This window comes from Chelonia mydas, chromosome 3, assembly GCF_015237465.2.
Source record: "Chelonia mydas isolate rCheMyd1 chromosome 3, rCheMyd1.pri.v2, whole genome shotgun sequence".
In the NCBI taxonomy this organism is placed as follows: Eukaryota; Metazoa; Chordata; order Testudines; family Cheloniidae; genus Chelonia; species Chelonia mydas.
In genome coordinates, this window is record NC_057851.1 from 69,150,579 (window position 1) to 69,177,892 (window position 27,314).

The 27,314-nt window shown below is 39.5% G+C and overlaps 1 protein-coding gene across 4 annotated transcripts in view; it reads right to left on the reverse strand.

Annotated features, from left to right (window-relative positions):
* The window catches only part of EPHA7 (EPH receptor A7), a 175,276-nt gene that overhangs the window by 144,457 nt on the left and 3,505 nt on the right, over nucleotides 1-27,314 (reverse strand). For all 4 annotated transcript variants that reach the window (XM_037894491.2, XM_007052778.4, XM_043542664.1 and 1 more), the window contains exons 2-3: nucleotides 25,478-25,542; nucleotides 20,183-20,852 (exon numbers count right to left, since the gene is read on the reverse strand). In XM_037894491.2, coding sequence (XP_037750419.1) covers nucleotides 20,183-20,852; nucleotides 25,478-25,542 — 735 coding nt within the window. The remainder of the gene's footprint in view (nucleotides 1-20,182; nucleotides 20,853-25,477; nucleotides 25,543-27,314) is intronic.

Consider the following 27,314-nt stretch of genomic DNA (forward strand, 5'->3'; position numbering starts at 1 on the left):
TGGCTCACATGTTCTCTTGAAAACTATTTTAATTTCCTATTCAGTTATCAACATACATACAGTTTTGCTCACTGGCCTCTACATTTCTTATGCAAGTAAGCCGAGGTACATCTCACAGACTCAGAGTAAGATATAATGAGAAACAAACTGAAAATATAACAAAGTTGATTTAAGGCCAAAAAGACATTTGTGATTATGATGGAAATCAGTTAAAATGTGAGGTGGCTAAACAATGTGTATTTGTTTTCTTTCTCAGCCAAAAAAAAACAAAAACAAAAAAACAAAAAAACAAAACTTGCCAACATTTGCTTTTTGAAGTGTCAGATAACATTATTTCCAGGATGTCATCAGAGGGCCTTCATTGGCTATGCATAAGGTCAGTGAATATTAACTTCATTTACACTTGGCTGAGAATTGGCTGTTGTCAACAATAGAGGTGTTTAGATCCTCTGCTGAGCAGGGTTAGAAGCTGACAAAAAGCTGCCACAGTGGAAGATGGATGATCATACCAGCTGACCCTATTCCTCCCTAAGTGTCACAGTTTCAGCCTCCTTTCTCTCTCCATAACAAAAGACCCTCTCTGAGCTTCCCAGTGGCCTTCAGCTTTATTGGTGCTAACAGGTCCAGACATTTTCGTCGATTGGATTCTATACCTTTTAAACACGAGAGCTTGCCCTCTTTGGCTAGCCAAACCTTGGCACAGATGTCTTTTTCTGTAATTGCTTCTCCACTGTCTGTTGGGAAGGATGCAATCGGACAGGCGAACATCATGTCAACACAAAAAATGTTTCGCCATTTATCTCAGTTTCCCAATGGCATTTTAAGGAAAGAGATATGTGGTTTGCCTGGAGAGTTTAACCCTTTCATATCTCATAAAGTGCTGATAAGCCAAAAAACAACCATTGTAATTTTGCGACCATCAGGGAACAATATGTTTGTCTTGATACCAGACAAATTAATTTCACTGACAGAAAATACCAAAAAAATAAAGGACTTGCTATTAATTCTCATAACTGTATGTATAGAAATCTGTCCACACAGTAGAATTTTATTTTTATACTGTTTGCAATCAAACTGAAAGGCTACAAACGTGTAAGTAAAAACAGGTTTAACTCCCCCACACAAACACTTAATTACCTTGTGGAACTTGTTGACACAAATAGCATTGAGGCCAAGAGCTTAGTAGGAGTCACAAAAAGGGTTAAGCATTTAGATGAATGGGACTATCCACAGTTATGTTAGATAGGATAAAAAAAAATATTAGAGATTTAAACCCTCCGGCATTCCGATACCATAGTTATGGCCATGGTACAAGAACATGAAAAGAACAGAGTTAAAGAGAATGCTTCAGGGAGGAGGGAAGATTTACAGGTTTCTTGCACCTTCTTCTGAATCATCCACAGATGGCCACTGCCAGAGAAAAGATAATGGACCGGATGCCCCACTAGTCTGCCCCAACACAGCAATACTTATGTTCCTACACCCGCTGTGGAAACAGCCTCTCACAAACACTTACATATATTGCCCCAGATTTTGGGCTGTGCTACATCTGTTTTGTACTTCACTGGTGGTTCAAAGTGATCCTACAAACAGTGTAGCCACACATAGAAAGATTGGTCCTCCAGTGCTGTACAGCCAATGTAACAACCCCTATGCCATTTCCATCATGGCCAGTGTAGGTCCCTAGCCAGGCGCAAAGAGGCCTGGCCACAAACATCTTGCTAGATCCTATCTGTCATGTAATCACGTTGATGTGATTTGCAATTGGCACAAATGAGAACAGCCCACTTTCTATTTAACCTTGGTCACATAATGCAAGTCAAATATGATCACTTTGCCCGTGTTAAGATGCATGAAAATGCTAATAAGAAAATGTAGTGCCTATATAGCACTCTACAGCTTCAAGTCACTTATATTGTACACCTGCACAAGGGAGTAAGAAGACAGAACGTGCCCCCCTTTACCAATATCTACGTGCCAATATCACAGGTTGCAGCACAGGGCCTCTATCAGGCCACTGTCCCTACTTGTGCACAAGTGTAGGTGGGCAGCAGTGAAAAGTGGGCAGAGCTTACACTGTCCTCTCCTGCACCAGCCAGCACAGCTGAACCAGCATGGAGGGGAAATAACATCGTGCCAGACATAAGTCTATGGCAAAATTCTTCCTATTCCAAGGCGGAAGTAACCAGGGACCAAACTGCAGTCACAATATGATCAACGGTCTACTCCCGGGGAAGCACAACACCACAATGCCCTTTACCTTGGGTTTGCGGCAACACCACAATCAATCCTTTATAGTACTTAGCTACTGCACTAGATAAGCAAAATCACAAGTTCATTTCTGCATTACTTGGGAGACTGAAAGCTTCAGTGAAGTACTGGGTGGTGCCATATCATCATGTAAACTCCTCCAGCTCTGCATTTTTAGTGTTCTATTTGTCCATCCCCCCCTCCACACACATCCCCTGGAGAGAGCCAATCATCTTTAGGTATGCATATAAAATGCACATTATAAAACAACATCCAAAAAAAAGTGTCAAGCTGAATGATTAAGCACCAGATTCCCCCCTCAGACACTCAGCTCAGAGCTAGAAGCAGCATGAATACAATCCGCCCGTATTTACCAGATCAAACTAGAAACTTTCCTTGATTATGACAATGTTGTTCGAAAACTAAGGTTTACCTTATCAATCATGTGAATCTCAGATACTCTAGGATGCTTTAGAAAGAAAGGAAAGCCCAAGCAAAGAGTCTTTTTGTGTCTGTGGAGCCTAGCTACCATGGTTTTTATGTGTTCAAATGACCTAAGCAGCCTGTTTGTGCATATTCTCAGCGCATGTCCATCAATCAATGTCAATACTCACCCAGACGCCATTTTGACTGGCAACTGGCAGTCAGCTATCTACTGAATGTTAATGAATGATGAATACCCTTGTCATTGCTTAAATATACATACATCTCGTTAAAATGGTGGACTTTAAACGTGTGGCTTGATCAGGGAAAATTTAGATTGTGTTTTCACCTACCTGCTGTATTAGGAGAGAGAAAAAAGAAAAGTCTGTGTTAAAAGATTCATTTAATTTGAACTATTGTGAACATCAATGTTTTTATTTTCTAACAAGGCAACCTTGTCTCAGCTTGTGTTATACAAGCTTAAATCTCAGACTTCTGAATATGCATTTTTAAACCATTCTAACACACAATACTGTGTCTCTGCAACTCTGTACTTATGACAGGAAATCTTTAAACTAAAGATCAAAAGGAATTATATCACTCCCCCCCCACTCCAAAAAAAAACATGTTAGAAAGACATTATTCTTCCACTTTTCTTCATTTCTTGTCACAATTCACTAGCAATCTCACTGACAAGACTTTTTTTTTTTTTTACATTAGACCAGTCACAAAGATAAACAGATTCACTTTAATTGACACATTGAAACAACTGACAGACCATGATCCCTGGAAGGCCAAAGAGTATCCCTCTGTATTCAGCCAATGACACCCTTATATAACTAATGAGAGGCAAAAGTGAGTGGAATTAAAAGGCATATTCATGGTTCATCGATAGAGTATTGTGTTCATAGCCAAGACAATATTTTCTATCTTCCTTAAGATTTTAAACATATATGATACTTTTTGGTCTCCCAAGAAGCAGCAGGTTGGATCTGGCTGAAAATTCTACAGGTGAGTTAATTAGTAGCTGACAGTACAGAATGTTGGAATTTTCTGCCAGTTAAAATAGTAATGCCACTTTCTAAGTCTTGCAAAATAAATAAATAATAATAATAATAATTCCCCCTAGTTCCAAGAGCAACCTGGCATCATTTTTATTTTCCATTTGTATGTTACAAATATATTGTTGATATACAGCAAACATGAAAATAAGTATGTTAAGACTCAGAATATTTTCTAGTGACAGTACGCTCAGTATGAAAAAAAATCAGTGTTTAATTCTACTGCACAGGGGTCAGATGCATAATAACACACAATCAATATAACTTGTCAAAACAAAATAAAAATTATGAAAATTGTCCAATCCCATTCTTTGGCAAAATCCAGCAACAAATCCGATGAAGTGAGCTGTAGCTCACGAAAGCTTATGCTCAAATAAATTTGTTAGTCTCTAAGGTGCCACAAGTCCTTCTTTTCTTTTTGTGAATACAGAGTAACATGGCTGCTACTATGAAACCTGTTGAAATTTTGAAACTTGAAAGACTATGACCAGCTCTAACATCCAACTTTAGTTAAGTGGTTGATGGATCATGTTCTAAAATATCTCATCAGCAATTAAGAAAGAAACATTAAAACAAGTCAGAGAGCATGTGAGAGCTTTACAAAGAAGAAAGGGGAGCTTTTAAGAAATAAATGAGAAAATCCAGTCAGGAATAAGTATTGTTAATATTACATAGCTGTACAAATAGGACGGTATATGGCCAAATTGAAAACATCAGCTTTAGGTGCACTTAGGGCCAGATTTTTAAATGAATTTAAGCAACTAAAGATAAAAACAGACACCTAGTGGGATTTTCAAAAGTGGGTAGGTGCCTAACTCCCATTGACTTCTGTATCTTTAGGCATCTAAATACCTCTAAATATCTGGCCAAGGCCTTTGCTAGCTTTGACTTCCATGGCAAAGGTCATACATTAGAGAGACAATTACTGGAACTCTATGCCAGTTCTGGTACCTCAGTTAACATACTGGAAAGGATTCAGAAAAAAGCTACCAGAATGATTCAAGGTCTGGAAAACCTGCCTTACAGTGAAAGCTCAATTATGGCCCTCCTGATTATCACTACAAAAGGGTTTTTTTCCTCTCCTGCTGGTAATGGCTCACCTTAACTGATCACTTTCATTATAGTGTGTATGGTCACACCCATTGTTGCATGTTCTCTGTGTATATAAAATCTTCCTGCTGTATTTTCCACTGCATGCATCCAATTAAGTGGGCTGTAGCCCACGAAAGCTTATGCTCAAATAAACTTGTTAGTCTCTAAGGTGCACAAGTACTCCTGTTCTTTTTGCGGATACAGACTAACACGGCTGCTACTCTGAAACCTGTCAATTATATAGTTTATCAAAGAGAAAGTTAAGAGGTGACTTGATCACAATCTATAAATACCTACATTTGGATAACAGTTCTAAAAGTACAGAGCTCTTTACTTTAGCAGAGAGAGGGAAAACAAGGTCGAATGGCGGGAAGCCAAAGCCAGACAAACTCAAACTAGAAATAAAATACAAACTTTTAACAGTAAAGATAATTAACCACTGGGACAATTTACCTAAGGACATGGGATATTACATTACTTGAAGTCTTTAAAACATGGGATGTCTTTCCAAGATATATACCAGGGATCGGCAACCTCTGTCATGCAACCCGTCAGGGAAAACTTCTGGTGGGCCGGGATGGTTTGTTTACCTGCAGCGTCCACAGGTTCGGCCAATCGCAGCTCCCACTTGCCGTGGTTCGCCGTTCCAGGCCAATGGGGGCTGTGGGAAGCAGTGTGGGTCAAGGGATGTACTGGCTGCCGCTTCCCGCAGCCCCCATTGGCCTGGAACAGCAAACCGCGGTCAGTGGAAGCTGCAATCGGCTGAACCTGCATATGCTGCTGGTAAACAAACCATCCCGGCCCGCCAGCGGATTTCCCTGACAGGCCGCATGCCAAAGGTTGCCGATCCCTGATATATACTTTAACTCAACCCAAACTTATAGGCTTGATGCAGGACATTGGACTTGACGTTGTCCTGTGTTATGCAGAAGGTCAGACTAGAACTTAATAGTCCAGGGATTGGCAATCTTTAGCATGCGGCCTGCCAGGGTAAGTCCCCGGGCGGGCCGGGCCGGTTTGTTTACCTGCTGCGTCCACAAGTTTGGCCGATTGCAGCTCCCACCACATGCCTCGGGCCGCACCGCTTCCCGCAGCCCCCATTGGCCTGGAGCGGCGACCACACCGCAGTAAGTCGACATAGATTACGTCGACTTCACTTACATAGTTTACGTAACTGAAGCAGAGTAATTTATATTGACTTAGCACCCATAGCGAAGACAAGCCATAATATGCTAAATAAATACAATAATTTAATCTAGGCCATTTTTGATATTTTACAGATAAATAATGGATGGTTTCTGCGATGTCATTTATTTTCATGACTGAATCAGAAAAGAGTATATAACAAATGGTGCAGCCATAAATGACAGAGATTAGTCTGTGTGTTGTGTGCACATAATATGTGATAACTTCAGTGGAGTTACTCTTGATTCATCAAATATTTACTTCCCAGGTATATATCTACTCCTACCCATATTACCCAAATTCCGGAAAACCTATCTATTCAGGAAAGCATTTAAACACATGCTAAACTTCCACTGACGTCAAAGGGACTTAATACGGATAAGATTTCAGCATGATACTGCTCCCACAGAAATCAATAGGAGATTTGCCATTGACTTTGATGGACCAGGATTGGACCCATCATTACATTTCTTTAAATACAGAGTTTGTAGGATTGGGGATTATACACCCAAAACTCCAATGTCCTCAAAAAGAAAAAAAAATCATTATGGCCTTCTGTAGCTGCACCATATATGGCAAAAAAAAAATTCCATTGGAAATATTTTGGGATTACTTTTTAAAATTTCTCTCTAAAATTGTGCAAGTAAAAATTACACAGTGTTAATTGAGTGCACAATTTCAAAAATCAACTTTTGAAAATCTGACCGTAACATTTACTCCCCACTTGTCACACCATCTGTGGTACTCTTATGCACCAGGAGATATGCACAGTAATATTCTGCGTAAAAACAAAAAAATTAACAATAACCTAGCTCTCATATAACACATTTTGAAGTAAATATGAAGCACCAGAAACTATAACAATTGGTAGTAATGTTAATTAACAGTTACCCGTTCATTCAAGATGGCTGATGCTATTATTGCAGTAGATCTGCTATTATCTAAAAAGATCACGTGAAGCTATAATCTAAAACAGAATCAGCAGCAGAGGATTACTACAGCTGCAGTACATGTAAGACAAAAAACCACAATATTAAGCTCCAGTCCTGCAAACATTTATGCATGTGCCTAACTTTACCCTCAAATTGTTCCAATGAAGTCAATGGGGCTACCCACACAAAAACATAGGGGCTGTAAAAAAAACTGAGTCAGAGTCTGATTTGACTTACACCTGTTTTACACTTCTTTGCCTCTAGTAGGGCTGTTCCTGATTTAGTCCACTAGACGTGAGATTAGATTTAGGCCCAGAGACAGAAGCTTTTACTGTATGAGGAAAATTATTGCTCAAAGAATATAATAAATTACCTCCATGAGGGAATCAAAATGTCATCAAGAAGCCATGAGTGTATTTTCCCAACTGTTGGTCATTTGTTCAATGCGTTGGGCAACATTTTTGTACTACAGAGGTTCAAGCAGAGTCATAAGCAGTTGCTGGTGGAAAGATTTAAAAAAATGCTCTTCTGCCCTGCCAAAAGAGCCCCCTTAAGCTCTGGGCAGATTTTGCCATGTTTGGCACATGTCTGAAGAGGGTCCTGAGAGGAAAAGTTCTGAGAACACTTTTCTGTTATAAACTACAACAGAAAGAAAGAGACAGAGAGAAAGAGGGTCACACACACACTATAAGAAAATCATTTTACTGCCTTAAGGGACTAAATGCTTTCAATGACAGTCATGGACAATTAAAGGAGTTTGAAATGTGAGGGAATGAAAGCTCCTGAATGAGATTTAAACTTTAATAATTAGTGAGCTGTTAAATTATCAATGAAATTCTAAGTGTATGTTAAACTTAGAACAATACAGCTCTCAAAACAGCTCTATGCAATAAGGTATAAATTTGTAACAGTGAGAGTAATTAACCATTGGAAAAATTTACCAAGGGTCATAGTGGATTCTCCATCACTGGCCGTTTTTAAATCAAGATAGGATGCTTTTTTTCTAAAAGATATTCTGTAGGAATTATTTTGGGGAAGTTCTATGGCGTGAGTTATACAGGTGGTCAGACTAGGTGGTCACACAGTAGTCCCTTCTGGCCATAGAATCTATCAATCATGTTGTTTCCACCAGCACTGCACCAGCTCAAGGCCAAAGGAGAAGTTGGGTAGTTCACTCATTGTCTGGTAAGGAAACTCTTGCAAACAGCAGGTCACTTCAGGGAATTAAATGACAGGTAACACTGAATTAAATAGGAGCTGACCATTGTTTCTCTGGCTTCATGAAAAAATTAATCACAACACCACATTTTAGTGAAGACTTACAATAGCAAAGATGAAGCTTCTCCAATTACATGAGTGATCTCTCACATTTATTATGAGCCCTTGAACTGACACTAGATTTTTTTTTAAAATCCAGGTTTTGTTCTTAGTTCTCTTCTGATCTCAACAAAAATTTAGTTCTGATTAATAAGGTATATTTAAAAAGCGTGAGTTCTAATATGTACAGAAGAATAAAATGTAAAACAAAATTATTCAATTTATAAAAGCTACTGAAATATTTCAGTAAGGGAATCAACTTAGAAAATTCCAGTTTGCCTTTTGCAGACACGGTAGTTTAAAATAGTTTAATTCATAGTATTTCAGGTTAAGTGAATATACGTTCACACTCTCTGAACATCTTAGTGTTTTAAATCAACCAGACTACCACTGCGGTACAGGGCTTGCAGAATGGAGGGAAAACATTTAAATCATATATTATTAATGCCTGAAGTGAGGGAGCAATAACTTATTTTTTACTCTAAAAATCTTCAGTGGTAATAAAACAATAGCAACTGCAGGCCCAGATAAAGATCAAAGAAAGAACAATGTCCATGATTTCTCAGGCAATAAGAGCCAGGTATTCTTAGAATGCCTGAGCTAATCAATACTAATGAACTGACAGCTGGGACAAAGTGAAAACATGATTTCATGTCATACACTGTTGAAGCTCTGAAATACAACAAAACTCTTAAAACACTAGCCCAATCACGCAAAAACTTTGCACATGGAACTTCTGTTGCCTTCAACTCCTGTGCCACACATAGCAGGTATGGACTCACTTTTTTAACAAATACCACCTCCTGCATCTTTTCTTTTTTTGTTTCCATAAATCCCTATTATTCCCCCACTGCCCCATCTTTATTTCAAAAATGATTTACCCAAACACATTTACACATTTATCTGCACTTGGATTCCAAAGTGACAGAGGTCTTATATATACACACACATGCTCCCCCATCCTTCCTGAGAAAACACAAAAACAACTACTCTCTGCTCTCCACTCTTCTGCAGCCTCTCTATTGCTTCCTTCCTCCTGGCTTGCAGCTCCTTCTAGCCCCATTACCACCACACACACACCCTGTCTCCCTCACCCTAGCTCACTCATTGATCGCTCTAAACAAATGTAAAAAGTGAAAACAGAAATCATTTTATCCACTGAATCAGAATTCTACATTTTATGATTCACACCAGGTGAGCATCAAGTTTGTAATTGCTCACTCTTAAGCTAAAATTCTTTAGCCTGGGAAGTCCTCACATTTAACTCCCATTTTTCTGGGCATCTGTGATGTAGTATTCACTCCACACTAGCCTGGAAAGGGTTAATGAGACTGACAAGGGCCAACTAAGCAGATAGGCCACACCTGAGGAGAATCAGGTGGCCTAAGTAACCCCTGATTTATGAAGGAGCTCAGCTGAGAAGGAACAGACAGGGCTAGTAAAAAGCCAGGAAGTTGTCACTAGAAAGGGCTGCAATGAGGGAGCCTGTGGCTACTTTCCGGATTAGAGAGGGAAGGAGGAAAGCCTCGGGGAAACAGTGCAGGAAAAGGCTCAGAAAAACATCACAAGTATGTATCCCCAATGTGCAGATCTCACAGCTGGACAGCAATGGGAGTACTTTGGAGATCCTCATAGTTTAAAAACATAGAATCATAGAATATCAGGTTGGAAGGGACCTCAGGAGGTCATCTAGTCCAACCCCCTGCTCAAAGCAGGACTAATCCCCAATTAAATCATCCCAGCCAGGGCTTTGTCAAGCCTGACCTTAAAAACTTCCAAGGAAGGAGATTCTACCACCTCCCTAGGTAACGCATTCCAGTGTTTCACCATCCTCCTAGTGAAAAAGTTTTTCCTAATATCCAACCTAAACCTCCCCCACTGCAACTTGAGACCATTACTCCTTGTCCTGTCATCTTCTACCACTGAGAATAGTCTAGAACCATCCTCTCTGGAACCACCTCTCAGGTAGTTGAAAGCAGCTATCAAATCCCCCCTCATTCTTCTCTTCTGCAGACTAAACAATCCCAGTTCCCTCAGCCTCTCCTCATAAGTCATGTGTTCCAGTCCCCTAATCATTTTTGTTGCCCTTCGCTGGACTCTCTCCAATTTTTCCACATCCTTCTTGTAGTGTGGGGCCCAAACTGGACACAGTACTCCAGATGAGGCCTCACCATTGTCGAATAGAGGGGAACGATCACGTCCCTCGATCTGCTGGCAATGCCCCTACTTATACATCCCAAAATGCCATTGGCCTTCTTGGCAACAAGGGCATACTGTTGACTCATACCCAGCTTCTCGTCCACAGTCACCCCTAGGTCCTTTTCCGCAGAACTGCTGCCTAGCCATTCGGTCCCTAGTCTGTAGCGGTGCATTGGATTCTTCCGTCCCAAGTGCAGGACCCTGCACTTATCCCTGTTGAACCTCATCAGATTTCTTTTGGCCCAATCCTCCAATTTGCCTAGGGCCCTCTGTATCCTATCCCTACCTGCCACCATATCTACCACTCCTCCTACTTTAGTATCATCTGCAAATTTGCTGCGACTTCAATCCACACCATCCTCCAGATCATTTATGAAGATATTGAACAAAACCAGCCCCAGGACCGACCCTTGGGGCACTCCACTTGATACCGGCTGCCATCTAGACATGGAGCCATTGATCACTACCCATTGAGCCCGACAATCTAGCCAACTTTCTACCCACCTTAGAGTGCATTCATCCAGCCCATACTTCTTTAACTTGCTGACAAGAATACTGTGGGAGACCGTGTCAAAAGCTTTGCTAAAGCCAAGAAACAATACATCCACTGATTTCCCTTCATCCACAGAACCAGTAATTTCATCATAGAAGGCGATTAGATTAGTCAGGCATGACCTTCCCTTGGTGAATCCATGCTGACTGTTCCTGATCACTTTCCTCTCTTCTAAGTGCTTCAGAATTGATTCCTTGAGGACCTGCTCCATGATTTTTCCGAGGACTAAGGTGAGGCTGACTGGCCTGTAGTTCCCAGGATCCTCCTTCTTCCCTTTTTTAAAGATGGGCACTACATTAGCCTTTTTCCAGTCATCCGGGACCTCCCCCGATCGCCATGAGTTTTCAAAGATAATGGCCAATGGCTCTGCAATCACAGCCGCCAACTCCTTTAGCACTCTCGGATGCAACGCATCCGGCCCCATGGATTTGTGCACGTCCAGCTTTTCTAAATAGTCCCTAACCACTTCTTTCTCCACAGAGGGCTGGCCATCTACTCCCCATGCTGTGTTGCCCAGCGCAGCAGTCTGGGAGCTGACCTTGTTCGTGAAGACAGAGGCAAAAAAAGCATTGAGTACATTAGCTTTTTCCACATCCTCTGTCACTAGGTTGCCTCCCTCATTCAGTAAGGGGCCCACACTTTCCTTGGCTTTCTTTTTGTTGCCAACATACCTGAAGAAACCCTTCTTGTTACTCTTAACATCTCTTGCTAGCTGCAGCTCCAGGTGCGATTTGGCCCACCTGATTTCATTCCTACATGCCCGAGCAACATTTTTATACTCTTCCCTGGTCATTTGTCCAATCTTCCACTTCTTGTAAGCTTCTTTTTTATGTTTAAGATCCGCAAGGATGTCACTGTTAAGCCAAGCTGGTCGCCTGCCATATTTACTATTCTTTCGACACATCGGGATGGTTTGTCCCTGTAACCTCAATAGGGATTCTTTGAAATACAGCCAGCTCTCCTGGACTCCTTTCCCCCTCATGTTATTCCCCCAGGGGATCCTACCCATCAGTTCCCTGAGGGAGTCGAAGTCTGCTTTCCTGAAGTCCAGGGTCCGTATTCTGCTGCTTACCTTTCTTCCCTGTGTCAGGATCCTGAACTCGACTAACTCATGGTCACGGCCTCCCAGATTCCCATCCACTTTTGCTTCCCCTACTAATTCTTCCCGGTTTGTGAGCAGCAGGTCAAGAAAAGCTCTCCCCCTAGTTGGCTCCTCCAGCACTTGCACCAGGAAATTGTCCCCTACATTTTCCAAAAACTTCCTGGATTGTCTGTGCACCGCTGTAGTGCTCTCCCAGCAGATATCAGGATGATTAAAGTCACCCATGAGAACCAGGGCCTGCGATCTAGTAGCTTCTGCGAGTTGCCGGAAGAAAGCCTCATCCACCTCATCCCCCTGGTCCGGTGGTCTATAGCAGACTCCCACCACTACATCACTCTTGTTGCTCACACTTCTAAACTTAATCCAGAGACACTCAGGTTTTTCTGCAGTTTCATACCGGAGCTCTGAGCAGTCATACTGCTCCCTTACATACAGTGCTACTCCACCACGTTTTCTGTCCTGCCTGTCGTTCCTGAACAGTTTATAACCATCTATGACAGTACTCCAGTCATATGAGTTATCCCACCAAGTCTCTGTTATTCCAATCACGTCATAATTCCTTGCCTTCACCAGGACCTCCAGTTCTCCCTGCTTGTTTCCAAGGCTTTGTGCATTTGTATATAGGCACTTGAGATAACCTGCTGATCATTCCTCATTCTCAGTATGAGGTAGGAACCCTCCCCTCACAGACGTTCCTGCCTGTGCTTCCTCCCGGTATCCCGCTTGCCCACTTACCTCAGGGCTTTGGTCTCCTTCCCCCGGTGAACCTAGTTTAAAGCCCTTCTCACTAGGTTAGCCAGCCTGCTCGCAAAGCTGCTCTTCCCTCTCTTCGTTAGATGGAGCCCGTCTCTGCCCAGCACTCCTCCTTCATGGAACACCATCCCATGGTCAAAGAATCCAAAGCCTTCTCTCCGACACCACCTGCGTAGCCATTCGTTTACTTCCACGATTCGACGGTCCCTACCCCGGCCTTTTCCTTCCACGGGGAGGATGGACGAGAACACCACTTGCGCCTCAAACTCCTTTATCCTTCTTCCCAGAGCCACGTAGTCCGCAGTGATCCGCTCAAGGTCATTCTTGGCAGTATCATTGGTGCCCACGTGGAGAAGAAGGAAGGGGTAGCAGTCCGAGGGCTTGATGAGTCTCGGCAGACTCTCCGACACATCGCGAATCTTAGCCCCTGGCAAGCAGCAGACTTCTCTGTTTTCCCGGTCAGGGCGGCAGATAGATGACTCAGTCCCCCTGAGGAGAGAGTCCCCGACCACCACCACCCACCTCCTTCTCTTGGGAGTGGATATACCCAGCATTTGATCAACAACTAAACACAAATCTGGATTTATACCTGATTTTGACTATTCAGGGAAGGCTTCTCTGGCACAGGTTTCTTGACAAAGGATCCCCCGTTCTTTGCAAACAGCTCTCATCTCAGACATGACAAACTCATTACATCAAATACATTGCTCACAGGATAATTGTCCACAAAGGGTAACATGTAAGGTCTCTGCTGAAAGCTTGTTCAAAATCATGGCATAATGTATGTAGGGGTAATATTGAAGGAATAATGTAACTATATTGTAGTTTATGGCCCTAAGGTCTCAAAGTTAACGGGAGTCACCATGGAGTGATTTTTTTGGTGATGGCCTATTCAAGCAGGAGGGAGTTGTCTCCCTCCCTGGTTAGCCAGTAACATAATGCAAGGTTCAATTGTCTACCACTGCCCCATCGCAGAACAGTCAATGGAAAACCACCAGAATCCTCCTGCCAACAATCAAAACCACTTGGAAACAAAAAAGAAACATTATAACAGATAGGGGATCGCCCTGCCTATGAATAAAAACAAAAGACTTTCAGTATAACACAGTGAGGAGAAGCACTCTGAATCCATTCACTGATCAGACATTTTGTTGTGCAGAGGTATTTTTTGTGAAAGGCTGGACCCTGGTTCCTGTGAAGCCAGTGAGCTCTGCAACAGACTGAACTTGGGAGCGGGGGGAGCCTACTATTTTCCCCTGTTCCTACTAGAAAGGAAAGAACTATTCATAGGTGTAGGTCCTAGTTTGCGTTTTATGATTTTGCTTTGTACTGTAACCATTTGTTCCCCGTCACTCTCTCGTTTCTAATGGAATCTCTATTCTTTCTTAAATAAGCTTATTTTTGTTTCATTGCAAGTGCTGCGTGTTATGCAGGAGCAGTAGTTTGAGGTAAAATTGGTAAAATGGGCTACATTGATTCTGAGGGTCTGGGATTTTGTGAGTAGCCAGTTTCAGGGGCAGATATCATAAGGAAATGCTTCAAGGGAACCTCCTATCTATGCCTTGCAGCTTAACAGGCTGGGATAGCCTGTAGGTAAGTAGCTGAGTGACTGAGAGGGTGGTGGTGTTGGGGACCTATCACCCGCTGACCACAAGCAAGACTCCCTCTCCCTCCTTTAACTTAGGAAAGCCTGGAATTCTGAGGGGGGAGGGTTGAAGAAGAGGGGGAAGAATAGAATAAACTTCTTCCCCCTTCCCTCCTCTACTCAAAGCACCCAAAAGGCTAAAGGAGCAGGACAGTACTGAAGACCCATTCCACCTTCAGTTAGACCAGAAGGATGTAGCAGAGTAGTAAAAAACCCTTGTCTCCATAACAGCTAGGATGCTGTGGAAGAGATAGATGGCAGAGAAACACTCTCCTACCTAGCCACTCCATGAAAGGCAGCCAGAACTCTCTGGAAAAGAAAATCAAACCAGTATCCTTTTATCTTCTAGCAACTGAAAGGGGATGGAGCTTCAAATTTAGAGTCACTTTTTAGCCAAAGACTAATATAAAAACATGGTGTCCCTAAGCAGCATCTTCAGGAAAGCCCATGGAAATTCCAGCTCCCCTCTGAACAGCTGGGGATGGCTGGAGGTCAGAGCCCTGTACTTACCTTTCTCATCCTCCAGCAAGTAGGTATCAGCCACATTTTTTAAACCCTACATAATTTCTTCACAAACTGATATACACAGAAGCATCCACCACTGAAACAGAGTCACAGCAACTGTTTAATAGTGCACAGAAACATTACAGAACACTTTAGTAAAGGGAAAAGAACGTGGGGTAGAGTCTGCCGCATCCAGCTTTTGCTGGGTGCAGACAGGAGAGAGGCCATCAGAGAGCCAGCTACAAATTGCCTGTGCTCTGCCTTAGCTACAACTTGCTTGAAGTCACACCATAGACAGGTGAGGCCAGCTAGTGCATTGTGTTCCAAGCACACCTCCTCCCCACACTGAAATGCCCCACCTAATACAATACAGCTCTGTGCCTGGGAGTACTGGGGGGGAGACAGATCCAACCTTACTTGCTCTACTCCAGCAAAGGACTTGAAGGTTTTGACTCCGTATAAGCCTTTGCAGCAGTGCAAAGGAAGAGGAACAGGGAAAACTGAAACAGCATGGAATTTAGGTAGACGGGAGATAATTACCCCAAACTGCAGGTTAGCCACAACTCTTCAGAAAGACACCCTGGGCCAAATTCTACATTGATTTACAGTTCATACAATCTACTCTTATTAGAAGTGCTATGAGATTTTTAATGGCCAATCTTTAAGTCTCAGAAGCAGGCTCCTCCAGCAGTACAGTCCCTCCTAACAGTAAGCTACGACATTAGCTCAGTGTTAACACAGACTGATCAGAAAAATTATTCTGAAGTGGAATATGCCTGAAAATGTAACTAAAAATGACATACCACAAATGTATCATATATAACGTATCTCGTAGGCTGGACCTCTCTGTCAAGTCACATTTACTAGCTCCAAAAGTTTATGTCCCAAAAGAAATCAGTAGTTCCTGTAGCAGTTTGTGGCAGGTTGCAAGTTGCTGCATACAGTATACAGTGCAGCCCAAAAATCAAGCATGTACCCTTCACTTCAGTGACATGCATTCCATAACAAGTTGTAGCCCTCTCCCGTTTTTTGGATAAGCAAATTGTATTCTGTTGTGTTCTTCTAATGCACATAGTATTACAAAGCAGATAAGAGTAAACTGTACCTGTTTGGCTTACTCCAGAAGTCTGAATTTTCAGACGTGGTGCCAAATTAATTTTCACCTATATTTTTTCAGTTCATTCATGTTGAAAGGTGCTTCCTACCTTCTGAAATATCATACTGCTGGTCAGGAGCAAATGGGCATAGTTTCTCTTTAAATAATGTGAAACATATGGCAAGTGGATTATAGAACTTTACAAAGAATTTTCCTCCTTTTCCCCAAACCACAGTTATTCAAATATTATCCCAAATGCGGTCCTTGCATAGGCAAAATAGGTGAAATTCCCACTGCACAGGTCATAGGCTATGTGAGAATTGCAGGAATGGGTCCTATGTAGTGCTCCCGAGTGCTAACATTTCCATTCGTTTTTACAGTAGCAGAAATGGTATATCTGTGGATGTTTTAGGGGCTCACCATTTCCTAAGCACTGTCAGGATCAAGCCCTAGAATGTAAGCTCTCTAAGGCTAAGACTATGGCCTGGTCTACACTGGGGGGGGGGGGTCGATCTCAGATACGCAACTTCAGCTACGAGAATAGCGTAGCTGAAGTCGACGTACCTTAGGTCGAATTAGAATCACTTACTTCGCGTCCTCACAGCGCTGGATCGACTGCCGCCGCTCCCCCGTCGACTCCGCTTCAGCCTGCCACCCTGGTGGAGTTCCGGAGTCGACAGCAGAGCGATTGGGGATTGATTTATCGCGTCCAGTGATCCCCAATCAATCGATCACTACCCACTGATCCAGCAGATAGTGTAGACGTGGCCTATGTTATTACCGCTACCGCCCTCCTCCTCCCCACCCCCACACACACTTCATTTCACCTAGCTGTTGTGGCTTGCCTTAAACTAGGACTGTAAATTCTTTGGGGGCAGAGACAGTTTCTATTATAAGTCTGTGCAGTACCTAGCACAATGTAGCCCTAACTTGGTTTATGCATCAAGATGCTAATGGAATGCAAATTTATTATGTGAATAATTCAATGTACATCCAAAATAAGGACATTTACATATAGATACACATTAAAAGATTTGGTACGGGAGATAGAACACAAGGGGAAAACTAGTGCCCAAGTTTAATATTTAATCTTTGATAAGCACTATCAGTTACTACTATTTGCAGAGTATTTGTTTACATGACACAAATATCCTCTGCCAACGTATTGGGAGTGAACTTTGTCTAAATTAAAATTAAAAGATAAAACGTTGTTTCTTAAGGTCCTGCAAATACTTACTCATTGGCGATGTCATGAGAGACAAAAAAGAGGACTTTTTCAATCAGTGTAGCTCAAATAAGTTAGCGTAACACAATCAAAAAGCCCTGTTAGGATGCTGGCTAACACATCTGAAGATGTATTAGATGACTATGTTGTAGCCTATGCTCTCACCAACCATCCTCCCTTGGCTACAACCCAGCCAACTAATACATCTTCAAACATGTTAGCCTGCATCTTAGCAGGGTTTCAATGGTGTTAACTTAAATTTACTCCATTGAGCTACCATGATTGAAGAAAAAAAAAGGTATCTTTTTCAACCATCAAGACAGGGTCTTATGTCCAGTGCTTACTAGCATGAAGTCAATGCAGAATGCCTGGTTTTTGCAGCTTTGAGCCCTTAAGAAGGACCACAAAAGGTTTGGATTAAGGAAGCATGCACCGACCTGCTTCTGCTTGATCTGTTTCAAAGTTTGACAGTAACAGATAGCCACTTGCATTAGTGTCAACATTCTGATAACTTTCTTTCAATATCTGTCACAAAAACAGTGACAGTATCAGTATGTCAGCTGTATTATCAGTCACTATATAGTTGATCATACTTAATAACATCTTCAAGTGCAGAGAATCCTAACAAGTATCACAGAATGCAACTACTACAGAGCCACAGAGTCACCCAGATCATTTGGACTTCAAGCTGGTAACAGCATTCATTCGGTGAGTGGCTGCCTCCCACCCTCTCTCTCGCCTCAATATATTAACTTGCCTCAATATGGAGCCAGAGTTTGTTTTCAAACTCTTAACAAGATCACTGAAAGAAAAGTGGAGAAATCCTATCAATGTGCCTCTGGACTGCTTCCAGAGTTGCGTATTCTCTTAGCAATTGCTCTGGAAGCAGGCCAAAAATGGGCAACGTTCTTGCAAATGAACTCAAGTACAAGTTATCATTTAATTCCTTTGTCAACATCGCTGTGGTTAGAAATTAAGAAGCCTATTTAATAAACAATTTACTTGAATTCCAATTACCAAACACTGATTCCCTTCCCCCTCCCCCTTTACCCCTGCTTTCCCTTTGGCTGGGCACTTTCTCTCCTTCCCTGAAAGTCAAAGAAAATTAGTATTATAATTATAGACCTATCCATGGTTCACATCATCAACTGTGAGTTAACTAAGATGCTTAAAAAAAAAAAAAGTCAGTGTCTCCAGAGAAAACCTTTGAAGGTTTCAGAATGTGCTCTGATGGGGGCCAAATAATTTTAATACTTTTAACAGAGCCTAGACACACCGTATTGAACTGATTTTTGTGGGCAGTTTTCACATTATAACTCTTAATGAGATCACCCTCCACACGGTAGAAACTCAGCCCTTCCCCCACAATGCTGAAAGAGAGCTGGAAAGATCCCAGACCAACTCCACACACTCCAACTATGTACCAAATCTTCCATTGTAAACCCCTGCTGAAGGCAATCATGTGAATTTCCTGAAGACTAAGGATTCAGGATCAGACACTGCTTGCTTTCTTCCTTTCAGCAGAGCCAAATTCTGCAGTCCTTTTCCAATCCTTACACAGACAAAACTCTCATTAAACTCATTGACTGCAGGGTTTAGTCTTAGACCAACCCCAAAATAAGTCAGATATACGTCACTCCCTTGATTTTTTAATGCCTGTAATGGTTTTACTTTTTGGTGTTTTCTCACTTTCACATTTATTTTTATATCATTTTTTCTGCAGCATTACAAACAGACAAGTATGTTTCTATCATACACTACAAGAAAAATCTGATGGCATATCAGTTTCTGTGTTAAATATATTTGAAACCATTACTCACTATACAAAGTACCTAGTATCCTAGAACCAACAGCCCGATTGTGCCACACTTATGCTCAGAATTGCCTTTGTATCCAAGTAGCCCCATTTACTTGCAGAGTAAGTATATGAATACAGGTGACAGCATCAAGACCTAAAGAGATTGTTTGCAAAAAGCAAACTACGTTGAGATTTTTATTCACTAGCCAGAGTGAAAATGTTAATCCTGTGTGTTACTCTGAAGTGTAACTGCTTTCCAATAACCTAACACTACCAGATGTACTACATGCTGAAAATACAGAATAAAAAGCTCTCCATAGTCTTGGATTTGCTGATAATTTAACTAGTCCCAATGTAATCCATAGATAACCCAAAAGTTTTATTTTTAAGATTCTAGCTGAATTAATTTTATGTAAAAAATATTGACTGAAATTCTGCCACTCGATATTTTGATATATTCTGTTTGAAAGAAACAGATTTAAAATAAATAAATCTACTGCATTTGCACAGGAGTGAGAATGAAATGCAGATTCAAAACTTTGTAGCTCAGGTTTCATTTGGAGTATGTGCTATACATTAATAAACATGCTTTAGCACAAATTCCATATATCCTGAGTTTTATTTTCCTTATAATTTTCTGTCACAAAACATATGGAACAACAGCAAGTAGTTTATATAATGCTCATACACAAGAACGTTAATAAGGTCTTCTTAGCAAGATACAATCTGTTCAGTAGCATTACGAAGAACTACACTGAATGTCATCCTGAGCTTATTTCTGTGTGAATTGTAATTTCTGCAACTGTATTTACATTAAACTGTGCTCTGAATTGCCTATTTTATATTTGAAAATGCAATATGCAAATGTTGACTTCCATTCCTGAAAGAGCTGATTGATTTAAGTTCGCCAGTGTGAAGTATATAGATTCAAATGCTCAAAGTATTAGTATGGGCCTAATAACATATTTTGATGCAAAGACAATAGAAATGTGACTGTAGAACCCACCTGCTATTGTAGGATATTATTAAAAGTGTAGGTTTACTCACGTTCACAAGTGTCTCCTTTTTGCTGGTACCCAGCTTTGCAGATACACTTTCCAATAGGCACTAACCATTCTCCTTCTGCACTACAGTGCATCCTAGGAGAGTTATCAGCCTCCTCTTCTGCGCTGCTGACACAAGTTCCTCGTACCTCAACTAGAGAGGAAAACTCTGAGCCAGTCACTGTATCTGGAAAAATAGCTAAGTTCTCAATAATAGACCAGCATTTCTTGTAGTAGACTTTGACAGAAACCAAAGCAATGCAGGCACCTACATCTTGAAATGCAAGATAAAATCCTTTCTTGGACAAAGGTCCAATCTCTCTCACCTCTGTGTTAAGTTTCATTTTTCTCTCCCCAAGGTCACCTTGGGTAAAACTTTCATCTGCTGCAATGGTGTCTATTTTTACATACTGATTTTCTCGGATATTCCTGCCATTGTCGTAGTCTGTTTCATAATAATATAAGTTAAAAGTTTCTTTACATGTCCCCAGTACTCCAGGAAGACTGTTACAATCCCTCAGAGTGAATTTCAGTTCTACAAAAATCCTTTGTGCATTGCCTTTTGCAATCCAGTTAGTCCGAAGCCAGTTATTTTGGTTAGGTTCCATGACCTGGCATACCTGGTATGTTCGTATAGGAGTGTAATTTTCATCCAGTCCACTAATTTCTTCCCACTAAAACAACAACAAACAGTTATTAATACAAGACAGCATTTTACTGCTGTACTAAATCCGTACATATATAAAAATACTCTGACACAGATCTGGTCTTCCTTCTTTGTAAACAGTGAAGCCTCATAAAAAATAGTGGAGTACTATTAAAATGCTAATGTTTTGCGTAAGAAAAGTACAAATTTTAATGGCGTTCTAGTTTGTGTTCCATGTATTTTAGCAAGTAAATAACCTTCAAAATATATTATTCATGTTACAACAGTTTACAGTTACATTAATTACAAGTTTTAGAAAGTACTGTACAATATACTCAAATACTGCTTATAGTTGGGGTTCAGTCCTACATTCTCTTACATCAATCAGAATTTTAGGTAAGCAAGGAATGAAGAAGGTGGTCAATGATTTGCTGCTAGAAACAAATCTATAATCAACAAAGGAGTTTCAGAAACTGAGAGCCCTTAAACTTGCAGACCTTGCACACCTAAACCTCAGTGACACTTTTTGGTGCCCAAGCAATGAGCCCTGACTCAATAAGCCCTTGATAAGTTACTACTCTGCATTTCAGAGTAGCAGCCGTGTTAGTCTGTATTCACAAAAAGAAAAGGAGTACTAGTGGCACCTTAGAGACTAACCAATTTATTTGAGCATAAGCTTTCGTGAGCTACAGCTCACTTCATCGGCGATGAAGTGAGCTGTAGCTCACAAAAGCTTATGCTCAAATAAATTGGTTAGTCTCTAAGGTGTCACTAGTACTCCTTTTCTTTTTACTCTGCATTTGAAATTATTATTTTTACACTTTAATTTATTACCATTATTGTGTTTAATTTATTACCATTATTTTTACACTTTAATTTATTACCATTTATGCATTTAGGGCCATTTTCAGCTCCCATTTACAAACTACAAACCTGATCCTGCAAACCCCTACTCATATGAATAGGTTCACTGACCAATGGTAAAACAATCTTATCCCACTACAATGGGATTTCATTTGAAGTCAATGGGGTTACATACTTGAGTAAGGGCTAATCATCTGAATAAGGATCTGCAAGTTCAGGGCCTGCTTTCCTTCTTTTTCCATTTCTCAGTCACTATGGTATCTAGGCGCTAAAATGGTAAATGCACAATAATTCCATTGTCTTTACAAAGTTGGAAACAAATCCCAGACCTACTGAAGTCAACATCAAAACTCCCACTGAAATCAGTTGGGCTAAGGTTAGACCCTTATTCCAGATTTACCCAGGTATAACTAAAAGCAGAATCTGGCCCTTACACCTTTTATAAATGTATTGCAGTGCTCAATTCATGGCAGAAATTACAACTTAAATAAAATGGGAATCTTTTAAAGAGTTCAATTAGTTAAATGGTGTCTAATAACACAGCCAACTAGAGCTCAATCCCTCCAAGTGCTCAGACCATTTCAACAAAGCACTTAACAATATGCTTAACATCAGTGAAACTACTCATGTGCTTAACATTAAGCACGTGCTTTATTGGATTGGCTAGAGCACACAGCACCTGCCAGGATTGAACACCTAAAGAATGTGCTGTTACTGGTAGTCAGGCAGGGAAGGCAAACACGAACAGACATTGGTTTCTCAGACCAAAAGTCATGCAGCATGCAATATTTCACGAGCCTACTTGACAGCAAATGAGATCATTTAATGTTGCTCCACTACTCCAAGAAAAGTAAATGTTGATGAACTGATGCTGGAAGTTATTACCACAAAATATATTATGGCTGTAAGTGTTGAAATGTACAGAAGTTGTAAATATCAAAATGCATTTCAAAGTATTTCAGTTACTATAGATATGGTATATATGGTACCACACATCTGGTCCTAGCTTATAGTAAAATATTATGAAATGTTTCTATAGTTAACAAATTATTACATTTTAAAACCTAATACTCTTTAGAAAGGAAGAAAGCTTATCTTCATTATACATTTAGTAGATTTTAACCACCAAGATTTTTTTCTCCTGTATGGAATAGTATTGATAAGGTTAGCAAAAAAATAACAACAACAACAAAAGAGAAACACGGCCATGGAACAGGGCTTTTGGCATTACTGCAGTACAAAAAACAGTTCACAAAAAGGGCTCAGCGCCTAAGTTCACTCTGAGAGTTTCATTCTGCTGCTCTCAGTTTCATTTTGAGTATTTTATGTTTTATCTCATGTAAGCAGTTTTCCCATCATGATCGAGATCCTGCTCTCAGATTTCCAAAGTTACAATAGTGTAACACCTTTGAAGTCAAATGAGTTACCCAAGCGTATCCAAAGAGCAGAATACAGACAACTGATCATCTGCATTCCTTTCTTCCCTCCCCAAAATCCTCCAAAATAACCATAAAAATACAAAATTCTGCATTGGGTAGGGTAACACAAACCAGAAGAAGAGCCAGAGATTCCATGCGTGTTAAAATCCTACCACACCAATATAATTAATCTTGGAGGTGCTCAGATTACTCCTTTGGATGGAAAAAAAACAATCCAGTAGAGATCATCTCTTATGCTAACACCCATCGTCTCACCTTACCCATCTTTCTAAAACCACAGGGAAGATCATAAGGATAGTTTATATGCATTTCTTTTTTGGTTTATCTGAAAAATTTCAGTAGTAATAGCTGTACCACTCAAACATTCCTCTGAAAGAGTTCAAACTTCCTCCCCTTGATAGGCACACATTATACATACTTCGGAATATAATTGTATTTGTCGACGATATTTGAAAACTACTGCTTAAAAAATCATCTTGGAATGATCTGAACACCATATTTGACTTTTCAGACACTTAACTTTTTTTATTTCTCTTTATCCCATTGTTTTTATATATATGTGAAATACATGATGTTCTCTCCCACTAATACATATCGTATACCTACACCATATTACATGTTAATTCCTTTAGTTATTTAAAACATGTTTCATGCCTCTCAGAGCCAGAGAATACATTTGCCACTGAAATTTAACTAGCATACGATGATGTATTGGTTTCTCTCATCTATTTGTGCATGTTTTCATGATATTTGTACTACATAGAGGAGAATTAAATGCAGCTGAATTTAACCAAAAATTGTACTATATTTTTAAATTTTTAATAACACCATTAATAAATTGTAATTTTTTGTTAGTTTATAGGAAACTACTTTTTAGCCATTCTCTCTGACGATCGTTTAGCTGTTATTTTAGATTCTCAATGTTCCTTTGAATCCATATTTCTAACCTTACGAAGTCATCTTTTTACCATTTGTACAATATTAGTCAACTATGTTTCTACCTTTCATCCTCAAATACATTGGCAAAGCTCATACTTTTATTACCTCCAGGCTAGACTACTGCAATTCTCTTCTAACTAATCTTTCAGACACCTCTATTAAAAGGCTTCAATCAATGCAAAATGCTAATGCCGAAGTTATTATCAATCTTAAGCATTCGGCTCACATTATGTAGTTTCTCACGTCTTCAGACTCCTTTCCAGTTTGTGCTTGTATTGATTTTACGATCTTGCTTTTAAACTAAGACACTTTCAGATTTTTCATTCTTCTTATTTAAAGGATTTGTTTCACTTTTATATCCTCACTTACACGTCACGCTCTTCCGGCTCCAGATTTCGTAAGGCGCTGAAGATTAAGGGCCTGATCCCGCAAGCCCTTATTCATGCGAGTAGCCCCAACAAAGTCAATGAGATGGCTTCCAGGAGTAAGAACCACTCACATGACTTCAGGTTTGTAGGATTGAGTTCTAAGGTAAATACAACTGGCCATACCCTCCTCTCTTGAAATGTTCTTCCTCAAGAGATGAGGGATATGTTTTTTCACAATTTCTAATTAAGACCTGAAGACACAGCTATTTGATAACTTTTTAATAAGACAACAAACATGACAATTAGCATAGGATGTCCTAAGTTTATCATTTGTGTAATGATGGATTTGCATGTTGATAAGTTTTCATAGAACATCCTGGGACGCATGTGTTCTAAAAGGCATTGCAGTATATAAATGAGAACTTAGGCCCAAGCCACAAAATTTGGACTTAGAGCCAGATTTCAAACTCCTTAAAATTTGGGGATGTTCAGGTCTGGGTTTTGGTTTAGACCTCTCTCTAATTCAGACATTTATATTTTAGAGCACTTCATACTACGCTATTCAATTACAACAAATATATTGTATATAAAGTTCTTATCACTGTTTATTTGGAAAATATCAAATAACATGCTCTGAGGCAGTTTCCATATACAAATATATTTGTTGCCTACAATGCTTCTAAAAAGAAAAAGAGAAAAGAAAAATATATTTAAAATACAGTGTCACAAGTACACAAAGCCTTCTAGTACACCACAAAGGATTACACTACAAAGCATAAAGCTAATAAAGGGGTTTAGGTGAGTTACTGAAGAAACTCTTCCTTGTAATTAGCTTGCTTTTGTACACTGTAACCTGAGGTATGCTTCTTTTCACAACAGAAACTTAAGAGCTGTAAACAGTCACTATGATTACTGATGGAAATTTGGGGAATACCAGCTTGTTTAAAGCACATTTAAAAATTTCTCTCGATGAGACACCCAGCAATGTTTGGACGATGGGTTTTTTTGTTTTGTTTGTTTGTTTGTTTGTTTTGAGTACTTACCCCATTAGGAGGAAAGGAAATCCACTCCAACTCTGTCTGTTGTGCTTTAGAGTCCAGCAATATTACTGCAAGAGAAAAAGTATCCACTCTGTATTAAAGAAAGAACTTAATAATTTAAAAAACTAAATCAAAAAGTTTGTGATGAAATTCAACAAGAATGTATATAAAGTCTTCTTTTTATCAGTCAAAATGATTTAATAAAGGAATAAATATATTATGTATATTCACCATTATATGCATGTTTGTAATTAGAAAAGTTTTTATATTATTTAAGGTATGATATTCATATTTTTTATTAAGCAGAAATATTTAAATCTTATTTTTTTACTGCATCTTTGTCTATGCCTGTCTACATATTTATACTTACCATCTTATTATCTAAGTGTCATAAAGATTCTAAGGTTTAATCGTAAATATCTGTTCCTCTTGCTCCTTCTTACAAAGGATATTTCCCATGTACTTTTCATTAAAATTAGGATTTTTTTAAAAATGAAATTCAGCAATATTTCAACATTGTCCAGACTGATTTGGACACTGTTGGACACTACATCCTTCTTGGATCCCCACTCTGAAGTCAAGGGTAATGCACAAGGAAAGATGGTTCCTTAATATTTATGAGACTTAATTTAAATAAGTCAATATATGACAAATAAGCTTCCACAAAATAAGGATTTGTACTTATGTAGCATCATGCATTTTCAAAATACTGAACGCGCATATTAGTTAGAATTAATTCTTGTGCAACATTTTATTAAGTAAGTATTTTCATATGTGTATACACATCCAATGAGACTTCTAAAAAGTTCTGATACACAGAGCTGTTAATTAGATGTGACTTTCTGGTAAAAGTGTTTAATGCAGACTTCTCAATCTTAGTCCAATAAACAAATTGTTAAATATAAATATAAAATATCCACTTTATTACATATTAGGGGAAATCCTATTGATATTTTGTTAACTATCAGCTTGAGATTATATTTAATGATAGTCTTAAATCTCAGAATATATTATTGCATATGTTTTCACAAAATTTCTAAAAAGCACTTACATTAGTTAACCTTGAAATGTCTAAGCAACTCTATGAAATAAGTTGTTAGATTGCATTTTAAAAAATAATCTTGTAAACTGGAAAGAAAGAAATCCTAACGTTATATCTGTATATATGTTATATCTGTCTATATATGCTACATTTTTGGAACAAAAACAGTCATATTTACTGCTTAACAAATAATTGTTCCATTTTTAACAAAAGAGAAACACATTTCAATTTCAAATAACCACAATATACATTTTAATTATAAAAAATTATTACATCTCTACCAATACCAATGTAAAAGGTTGTATATGAATAAGTAGTTACATATATTTTGATCTTCTGCTTTAATTCTTAAACTTGAATTCAGTATAATTAACTTTTTGTTAGGTTGAGCAATACCTTTGGTTTAGACTCCATGGCAAATATAATTTCAAATAATAGTTTTTTAAAACATTATTAGAAGGATCACACTTTTTTTCACAAAGGTTCATGCTGACACAGGAATAGCTAAAACATGTTAAAGACAAAACTGTAACTTCCATTTCTGTAAGCCAACATACACTTAAGCTAACCAATTAAATTTGCTCTTCTCTCTTTACATAGATTATCTTCTTAATTAATTAATTAACCTCACTATCTAAGGGGCTTTAACTAGTAAAACTACCTAAAGAAGAGTTGATGGTGTGTGTGTTGGCTTGCTAATCAAGGACAATGCTGATAAGCTAAAAATTTAGGTATGGCGCAAGTTTAACCCATTCATCACCATGCCCATGCAGTAGTGGATGGACACACCATGTTGTA